The following is a 10,773-nucleotide window of genomic DNA, read 5'->3' on the forward strand; positions in this document are numbered from 1 at the left end:
GCTCCACTCTCTTGCAGGTACTGCGTACGCCCCCCTAAATCTTTTAGGGGTACGCGGTACCCTGCCGTACCCCCTTAGTTTCACCCCTGCTGATGACGGTATGAAGATTTAATGCACACTGCCTGACTCTGAAGCCAGTTTTGGAACTAAATCACACTTTTTATTTAATTTGGATTTATGCTTAAGGTTATTCCCCATTATGGAAGACACATTTGTGCACAAGCTTCAATATCTTAGCAAGGATGTTGACGTATTGTTTCAAGATTTCTATATAATGTTCTTTCCTTATTATACCATCTACTTTGTTAAGTGCATAAGGTCATTCTGCTGCAGAATACTTGTATAACACGATAGTACCAACCAGTAAGTCAAATTTGACTTAATTTTGTCAGATTTTTACAATTTTTTTTTTTTTTTTTTTTTTTTGCCTGTATGCATTTACAAACACAATTCCGGCCTTTTTATGGTGATTTAGCTTCTTTTGCAATGAGTAGTCTTTCAGACCAAGTTGGAAAAGTGATTCCTATCACTGCAGATGAGAATTTTTTTTTACCATCTTCAGCCAGGATAATCACAAGTTCTTAGCTGGAGTTAAGGTTAGCGTAAATGACTATCCAACCAAAACTTTGCATGCGCTGATGTGGTTTCCCATGTGACTTATGAGTCATTTTGAGTGAGAATGCATCAAAGTTTGATCATGTTAACAGAAAGTTAGTGGCCCTGGAGACAACAGCCTGTGTGACAATTTCACCCACACGGAGTGTGAATTTGTGGGTTGCGTTAAAGTTGTAAAGTTGGAAAGAGATTCAGGGAATGCAAGCTTCTATGTGTTAATGTCACAAAGTCAGCTGAGGTACAAGTAGCCTGCACGAATTTGGATGCTCTAGATTTTGTTGAGGCTTTTGAGTGTGGTAATGTGCATCTGTTGGAGTTCATGCACCAGCATCTGCAAAACTGATCAATTAGTAAATCCCTCCCCTGAACGGAGTGTGTAAAATCGCAGCTTACCCTCCTGTATCAAGGTACAGCTCTTGACTAGCAAGTCTGTGTGAGGTACAAAGCTTTGAAAAACTTTGAAGGCTTGGGGATTCAAATCACTGCAAAGTAGTTATGTTTTGAAACAATTTCTGGGTTAACAAAAAAGTTTCAGGACTTGGAGAAAAACAGAAGCTTCTGTAGAGGGAACCATCTACCTGTTCTGTCATTTCTTGGCCCTTTGAACTGTTGGCTTATTTTTTTTTAAATTAAAAGATCTTTCAGACCCTCCCGAGGTCCTATGGTTCTAAATTTTTGATGAAGACAGGAGATCAGGAGGTGATGTTATGTTGAAAAAAAATTCAAACTGAAGTTTTTTTTTTGTTGTTTTGTTGTTGTTTTTTCCCTGGCAGGAGCTAGCTCCCAAAGTTTATGTACTTTACTCCTAGAGCAAAGGAACTAAAATATGTATATACTACTGTCAGTGTAGCTAAATAGGTTCCTGGTCCAGAGAAAAATATATATAGATGCAGCTTGTTTGCCAGGAGTGTTGTGTGAGTTGGTTCTTAGCAAAACATGATCCGTAAAAATAGGTTCTTTATCAGCTTTAAATGTCTCGAATTTGACCCCAAGAGTTGAAAAACAACATGTTCTATATAATTTATATTTATAAAGAATCAATTAGGTCACCATCAAAAAGACCTGAGTGGAAAATTAAATACACCATTTGGGATAGCTTGTGAAAGGACTTGTTTTCTCTGTTACAGAAGAATATTGGCCTCTCTGATTCAAATGACCATGAATTAAGTTATTCATTCATGCACAGCAAATCCACCAGATAATAATAAATCTTTCTCCATCCTTATTCTTTTATTGGGATGATAGTTAACTATCACTCCAAAAACATTTACAGACGTAGGTTATGTGAGGACACTGGTGTCCCTCGTGAAAGTTATGAGGTTAAGGCTCTGAATAAGGCCTGGAGTCTTCAAGAATAGCCATCCCTACAACATTTATAGAAACCATTTTTGCAATGCATCTAGAAAACAATTCCTAAAAGATTTTTCTTTGAACAAACTCCAAAAATTAAGCACTCCATTTAACATCTGAATAGCGCAGCTGATGAGACTAAAGACTCTGATGGAGTTCTTTAGAAAAGAATCTTTTACTTTACTATGAGTGAACAGGAACAGAAAGAAGTGACATTACGCACAGCAGGCCTACTGTATAGCATTACCAGATATCGCAACCTCTGTAAATCACACTTAGATTTCTGTCACTTCAGTAAAAGTTAGCCAAGTATGCCTCTGAATCCATCTGGAAAATGTAACAACACTTGTGTTTTGCTTTCATATTGGTTGACTTGCTCCCCCTGCACTGAGCCTACACCTCAGGTGAACATTTTGCTTGTTTATTATCCAAGCCTTAAAGTCGATCTCTCGGGCGAGTGTGTTTTTGCTTTGTTCATGTTTTAAACAGAGACATGTGTCACTGTTAAAATTTGTGGCACTTCCACGAGCAGAAGGAGGAAGCGAGGCGTGAAAACACAAGATGACACCCAGGCTGACCTTTACTGAACTCCCAAAAGAACTGACAACGTTTTCACCCTTACAAAACTGGGGATCAGGTACTGAAGAGCTGGGAGGGCGACGTCTGGTCTCAATGTCCTTTGAGATCAATGCTCACTTCAACGGTGTCACTGCAGGCTCCCGTGGTGTCAGTTATTTGACTAATAATACAAAACGTGGGTCGGTGTCTCTTTCAGTTACAGGCAAATGATTGCATTCGGTTTCGGCACTGCAGGAAAGGTGTTTCATGAACCAATCGAGAAGAAATAAAAGGAACAGAATAAGATCAAGGAGGAGATAAAAGATAATGCATGTAACCTCTCACTGTAGATTTGTCATCGGGGATGTTTAATCTTTTCTTCACAGTGAAATATGTGTTGTTTTTTTTTATCCTCACAATTTGGGGGCGGAAAATCTCCCATAAATTCTTCGATTAAAATGTATTTCACTGGTATTCACAAGACAGAATGTATTTGTTTATGCCTAGCATTTATAAATGCTGCTGCTCTAATATGTGTCTGAACAGTTTTTGTTTAAATAATTCAAAATTTAATACTGATCACATATCCAAGCTTTTCATCAATTCTGAACAGCTTCCCTGGCCTACTGAGGTGAAGTATCTCCCACCAGCATGATGCTGCCAGCATGATGTTTCATGGTGGAAAAAGTGTGTTCAGGATTATAAACAATCATACCAACTTTTTCATCAGTCAAAATATCAACAAAATCCACTGAAGCCTATGGTTGTAAAGTAAGAAAACATGAAAAAGTCAAAAGAAGAATATATATAGTTCACCAGCACATCATCCAATAGAAACAAACAAACAAACAAAAAATCCCAAAACATACCTTTGGCAACGGCACGAAGCTTCTTCAGCAGTTTGACGTGAGAGTCTGGTTTTATGATGGTGGTCACATAAGGCTCACAGCCTGCAGCGTCTATTAAGGTGTAGTAGTAGAGAAGGCGGCCCAGGTCACTTCCCTCCACAGTGGGCAGAACATATTTGGTCATGTGGCTGCAAAAGGCCTCCGGGTCTCTTTTCAAAGTGTCAAACAGTTTGAGGGAGTTACTCCGACTTTCGATTTCTTCAGTGGAAAGACTTGAAGTGGGAGAGAAAAAGCAGGGGGGGAAAAAAAAAAAAAAAATTAGCTGAGAATCAAATCAATAAGGCACAACTGCATTTGGAACCAGATAATAACATACACAGTATAAAAAGACACATAGCTTTTCCCTCACTGAGTTTAAATAAATCTAAAACTATCCAGATAGGATTATCAAAATTATGTCTGTTTGCTCAATGCCAGATTATCAATAGAGAATCTTGTTTCCTTTAAATTCATAAGTTTAATTACATTAAGCTTACTAAGTTGTTCAACGGTTTAGGAAGACTTGTGATGGCCACAAGTATCACCAATTTATTTGGAGGAAAAAGATGGACACTTGAAATACTGAGAACACCATCCCAACATCAACATACGGGGATGGCAGTATCACATTGTGTGAGAGCTTTACTGCAGGAGGGACTGGTGCACTTTACAAAACACATGAAGACTGAATGCTATGTGGCAAACTAAGAAACTGTGGAAGAATTTCCAAGTCACACAGGCCATTCTACCAAATATTAAGGAAATGAATCTGTGATTCTTCTTTAAAAAAGATCTATAAGGAATTTGCCTAAACATTTTGGCATTTAGCAAATATAGTTATTTAATAATTAGCTAGTTCACCTAATTAAGATAAAACAAGAATGTTTTGTCTTATTTTGTGTCAGGCAGTCAGAAAAATGGATGTGTCTTGTTTTTAGACATGTTGGATATTTAAAAATATGTTAGACAAACAGGAGCATTTGTTTGTAGTTTCAAAGCTAAAGATTTGTTCAGTAAGACTACAAGTAAGCAAGATTGGTTGAGAACTGTTTACTGTTTAAACACAGTAGGAAAAGTCATAAAAAAAATAATAAAGCCCTAAAAAACATTTAGGATATTTATCACAGCTAACAATCCTAACAATTTGAACTGATCAAACTTATACAAAGAGGGAGAATGAAAACAAAATCGAAAGTATATAGGAAGAAAGTCAAGTTGAGGACATATTGAATGTTCAGATGGAGGCAAAAATCTGAGGGGAAGCCGTTTCATCGACTCGAGTAATCTGAGCACAATTTGAGTTTGTGTAGCCATACAGCAAAAAGTCAACTGCAGCAAGTGGTCCAAAGAACGAGAACCAAACTAAAATGAAGAGAAGCAAAAAAGCACAAAGAAATGGAGAAAAACCCCCAGAGAAATGCAATTAAAGTCAAACAAGAAGCTCTACATAGATTAAAAAGGCAAGGGCGATGTAAAGCTACTCGTGGTGGTCTCCGAGGGGCTCTGAGCAATCTGCGGCTGTCTGGGAGTGTGTTCGTAAGAGTGGAGTTCTGTTTATCTGTCAGAACGAGACAACATCAAAGTGGACAATGCTTCCCCTGGGCTCTCCGTCGCACTTAGCTGGGAGGCTTCTGCTAATGAAAAAATTAAATAGAGAGCAACAGCGGGTGCAGCCGCTGACAATAGGCTCAATAATGTAAATAACTCTAATCATGTTCACCACAGGAGCTCTAATATGGCTGCAATCGTATGAACTAATACAAAGGGAAGCACACTCAGCTTAGCGAGTGCTCTGTCTCTCACACACAGACAGGCACCCAATCAGAGTTGTTTCATTAGTTATTCATTATGCCTCTAAAGAGAATGAGGACTATATGAATTGAAACCTTCTTTTAGTAAGATGAGAGGTTATGAGCTTTGATTAGAAAAAAAAAAAAAAAAAAAAACATTTCTTAAGTTGGGAGCGTTTCTTCTGTTTTTCTCAGCGGTTTTTAACATCTCTGTGGTGAACATATTTCTCTCTGATAGCTTCATTACTAGTCTCCGCCACGCTGGCTTGGCTGCCGCCGCCGCCGCTTCCTTGTTGGTTGCTCTCTAAGGACGCAATAGAATTTCCCCCACTCTATCTTTGTGGTACTCATGTGGCTGTAATATCAGATGCTTGTTATTACAATCTTCTCTTGTTTGTTTCAAAAGCCAGCCAGAACAAGGAGCCAATTTAATCTGATTTGATCTCTGCGCCGCTCCTCGCAACCCTCGTCTCCCGGCTCGTCCCAGGCCCATATTAACATGTTTGCTTCAGATGTGATGCATGAGATAGCAAACAGAAAGAGATTGCTAATGTCCCCAAATTTTGAGGCATATTCAATTGAAGAGCCAATCAGACAGTACAGATTAAACTGTAGGGAGAAGTGATAGCTATCCAGCACGGCATTGTTCAAAGAGATGCTGTCCGAGAGTCGAGAATGCTTGTAACTTTCTGCAAAGTAGGGAAGGTTGTACTGTAATGCTGTTGGAAAAATGCAGAAAACATTTATTTATTTATTTTTCCCATAATACATAGAATATGTTCAGTTAATGATGTCAAATTACATGCAGCTGTAAGATTCTCAGCAATATGAGAAGCAGTATTGAGAGCCCCTCTTTCATCAACACAACCAAACACACACCCACTGTCCAATGAACACCGTTCTGATAAAAAAAAAAAAAAAAAACAGAATCTTTGGAGAATACAAATAAACAGAAACAGTGGACAGGCGAATGTGATGTTATGTGCAGCAGGAGAAAATGAAGAGTCCTATGTATAAAGGATTCGGGTGCTTTGCTAGAATGATCAGACCTGTCAAACTTTATTCTATAAATATAGTCTATACTCTTGAAAAACAGCCCTGGGTAGCTCAATAGGTCGACCAGGCGCACTATATGAACAGAGTTTAGTCCTCAGTGCAGTTGTCCTGGGTTTGATTCGTGGTCTCTGGCCATTTGTTTACTTGCCTTCCCTTTCTCTCTTCTTTCTTATTCCTTGTCAAACTACTGTTCATGAAAGGCCACTAGTGCAAAAAAAAAATAAAAAAAAAATTGAAAAATAAAACCAAACCAAAAGAAAACAGTAGCAGCTTCACTAGCCAAGCATATCATTTTTGTGCAGCGTTAATCAATAACTAAGACAATGTAAAATTTTCCTGTCAGGCCACAGGACTGAAGAAATCCTGCCTTTAGCGTCACTTCATGCTCAGATATCACAGAGCAAGCTTGTAGACAGGCAAGCGGTTCAACACCAGCTGCTGAGCAAGAAAATGATTTCACTGATTTAATACATTTGTAGTGAAGGAATGATGAGTCGTCAGAAAACATAATTAAGAAGGTTCTCATGTTAAAAGGCACATATTCATGAAAAATATAGTATTTTTCTTATTTACATTCTCAAAGGGGACAAATGGATGTTCTTGTCATTAAGCTAGAAACGATTGCTTATTTAATACAATTTGTCAAAAATATCAACAAAGCATAAAAATGCATAAGTTTGTCCTTTTAAGTTTTTCTTTGTTCTATAACCTAAAAATATATATATATAAAAAAAATTGTAGTTCTATAAAAATGACAGCATATTTACTCTCATCAAAAATTAAGATTTGTACTTCTAAACACATTTTATTTAAAATTGCTCTTTAGATTGTCAAAGTTGCAGACCCCTGGACTAAGTCCAGTATGCATGTTTTCATACTTATTCATTCGGAAAGCACCCAACAGGTTTTATGAATTTTCTTCAACAAGTTCAATAAAGCTGCTACAATTTATACCACACAGCAGTCTGATGTAGTTAGAACCACACTAAAAGAGGGGTTGCAGGAATGTGCCAGAAAGAAAAAAAAAAAAGAATGTGTCAGAGCAATTTTAGTTTCAAGGATCAAGGCAATTGTTATGTTGAAGACTGAGAGCAATTTGAAGTCTGGCAAGAAAAAGCTTGCTGTTCTACTGAAAGAGCCAGAGTTGACCAAAATTCTGGACAGCAAATTCAACTTCAATTCAATCAACTGTGAACTGTGGCAGCTCCTAAACAAGGCAAATGAGTGAAATGCAAAAAAATGTATTTCCCATTAGGGATCAATATAAGTCAAATCTCCATTTTGCACTCCCGCTTCGGTCTATATACGTCTTTCCCCTTTAAATTCTCCCAACTGCACTATTTATACCGTTTCCTTCCTCCATCCATCCGTTAAATCAATAGGCATACTGCAGATGCTTCTACTCGAGATTATAGCATGAATATCCTTCACAGATTTGTCATGATCTTGAGGTTTTGGTGGAAACACACACACACACATAAAGCGGCTGTGAAAAGGGTTTAGGAAGGTGCATGTTGTAATTTATTGTTAAGCGGAGTCCATAAAGCATTTCCCTATATCAGAATGTGACAAGTGGGAATTTATCACAGATGCGCACACACACACACACACACACGTTTGCCTCCAAACACGAGCAACCCTCAAACTCTGCTGAAAAGGCATTCTATAGAAACAAGAAGAGCTGCACTGCTAGCCCGATAAACTAGATATGAATTGAGGGAGCAAATAAATTATGTAAATAGTTTCCGACACACATCCTGTCGTAAACCCAAACTCACTCATTCTCTAGATGTTTCATTTACACTTGGATCAAAATGCTTTCTTTAATGTTCCCATTGTCTCTAACAATGAGTTAAGTTCACATTTGGGTTCACATGTTTCTAAATTTAAAAACAAATTGGGTATCGGGAAGTTCAATGTTATTTAAGTAGTCCTAAAATATTCTGGTAGTTTTTTTGTTTTTTTTTTTGTTTTGTTTTGTTTTTTATGATAATGTTGTGGAGAAGTGCTGTAAACCTACAAACTAATGATACGCTTATCAGTGATTTTTGATTTCAATCAATTATTTTTAATCATTTTATCTATTAGGATAATACATTAGTGAGAAAATGTTCTTCTCTGATAAAGCTATTGGTTCTGAATTGCATAGAAAGCAATATTATCCCCACTTATGCATCGTTTGTTCCTAACCTTAGAGATTTTTTTTTATAAAACTCAAAGTGCATGTTGTTGGCTGATGCATTTATAGACTAAAAAGGGTTAACGATTCTTGAGTTTGACGAATGTAATGAACAAAGGTTAAAAAAAAAAAGTCTTCAATTTCTTTAGTATTAGACCTTCCAATCAACCATCAGAGCAGGTGAATTAGACAATTCTAATCTCTGGATGATTATTTTGTGCATATCTACTACAATAAAACACCAAAGGAAGGAAAAAAAAAGTAAGAAAATCACAAAGAGCTAATGTGATTATGTATGTGTGCATGCACCTGCTTTCTGTAAAGAGGAACTCGAGGTGGGTCATGTAGACCTCCCACAGAGGGACGGAGTAACGCTTTGCCAGGGATAAAGCAATCCTGTACACGCTGTCATCCAGTGTCCTAGCACAAACATGGAAAAGGAGAACACACATGGAAAAGGAGAACACACATGGCAATAATCAGATTTTATACTGTTAAAGCAGAGAGGTCAATTTCTTTTAATTACTTCTATTACATAAATGTTGCAGAAACGTTTCAAACTAGATTAACCTTCAGGACACCTTTAATGTAACTTTGCTCTATTTACCTTCATGCTGCAAAATGGTACACTTTATAAAACTATTATGGAAATTCTAGTTTTTTTCCACTGTCTTTGCATTAAATCTTTTCTATATTTTATGCCTGTTTAGTTGGAAAAAAATACAGACTCTTTTTGAAGAAGAAAAACACACAATATGCAGTATTTTGCAAAAATAAGCTACTTTTTTTGATGTAGGTGTTTCAGGGTGACCAGGTCAAAACTTAATCACACCGATTTGTATGCAGTATTTTTTATTTTATTTTATTTATTTATTTAATTTTTTTTTTTTTCGAGTAATAAGAATTGAAACCAAAAACCAACACTTCTTATCTTTGTGACCCCAAATAGTACACTTTTAAAAGTCCAAAAAAAAAATAAAAAAAAAAAAAATCAATATTTAAATGTATTTTTCACTTTTTTCTTCTTTAATTCTTTTCTACAGCTCCAGACGTAAAGTGATGGGGTCTATGATAATTATAGGGGTGCGGGGAGGGGGGGGCTTCATCACATCTAAAACCAGTTCTCCTTGTATTTTAAAGGTAGAAACTTAGATTATTTTGGTCTTTATGGGAACATACTTTTAAAATAATAGGATTGTAATCCATTGAAAATATGTGGTTATAATGGAAGTAAATAGGAACAAAATGGGACAGAAGGAAAAGTAAGTGTACATAACTTACAGACCCCTGTACAAAACTTACAATCAAAAGCTCAAATAAATTTCAAAAAGAAAACAAAAACAGTCCTGACCAAGTTTCATAGAATTAACCTTTAATATGACAGATTTTGTGAATCAAAAAAGGCTGCGAGGCAAGATGTACCATTTTGGACAGGAAAAGGTACCCTAAGGGTTAAGCACACATCTTTGGACATAGTACAACTCCATTCATAATACAACTGCTAAAAATACTTTTCCAGCTGCAAGCTTCACATTCCAAAAACAAGAATAACTAAAACTTCCTTAAAATAAAAAAAAATAAAAAAAATAAAAAAAAACTTACTCTGTGAGGCCGAGAATAGTGTTTTTCTTGTACTCCAAGTCAGAGCTGAAGCGCTGCACGTCCACTCCCCGGCCCAGGCCCTGCAACACCTGAGCCTGAGTGAAGTCTGTCAGGCGCTCATTGTACACGTACAGCTGGCTGATTAGCTTCTGCAGCTCCTCTGGCCAGGCCGAATATGAGGAGACATGCTGCGTGACCAGTCGAATCAGCTCCTTCGGATCGGCCTGTGAAAGAAGAATAGGACTTAATGTCTGTGGATAACACGTGGCAGGAATTTTCTCTCTATGGACACTGAGAAGCTGGTAACAGAAGGGTTTAAAGTTTTAAGCCAATGTACTTTTCAAAACGGAATACCTCAAAGTGTATTTAAGATAGAAAAGAAAAAATATATATTTTTATGATCTTGCTAGCCTGGTACAAACCAATGCCTTGTTCTACGCTTTGCTTCGTATGGATGTCTGGACTCTCGCTTGATGAGATATTATTGCCATGATGTGTGTAAAGTACCAGCGCGATGACGCTTACCAGAAATCGCGTGCGCTTTAAAAAAAACCCGTGGAGAGTGGGGCTACAGCAATAAAATGTCTCATTCATCTTGCTCTGACTTTAGTTACTCAATATTTGGAAGCTTAGCGAACATAGACTGAATGGCTTCGTTCACTTCCTCCTGTGCTATTGCCAAACTACAACCTTGTATAGATAAACTACAATTCTAAATCAGTGCAGAAAACCCATT

At 37.1% G+C, this 10,773-nt stretch overlaps 1 protein-coding gene across 1 annotated transcript; it reads right to left on the reverse strand.

Moving 5' to 3' along the window:
* Positions 1-3,246: 3,246 nt before the first annotated feature.
* Positions 3,247-10,288, reverse strand: LOC106943543 (neuroblastoma-amplified sequence-like; the record flags this gene model as incomplete). Its single annotated transcript, XM_015026849.1, has 3 exons — positions 3,247-3,643; positions 8,745-8,855; positions 10,038-10,288. Coding segments are annotated over 3 exons (744 nt in total), but the record flags the coding sequence as incomplete, so codon positions are not given.
* Between the last annotated feature and the right edge of the window lie 485 nt (positions 10,289-10,773).

Source organism: Poecilia latipinna, unplaced genomic scaffold (assembly GCF_001443285.1).
Source record: "Poecilia latipinna isolate Pla-1442-1.1 unplaced genomic scaffold, P_latipinna-1.0 Scaffold5452, whole genome shotgun sequence".
Classification (NCBI taxonomy): domain Eukaryota; kingdom Metazoa; phylum Chordata; class Actinopteri; order Cyprinodontiformes; family Poeciliidae; genus Poecilia; species Poecilia latipinna.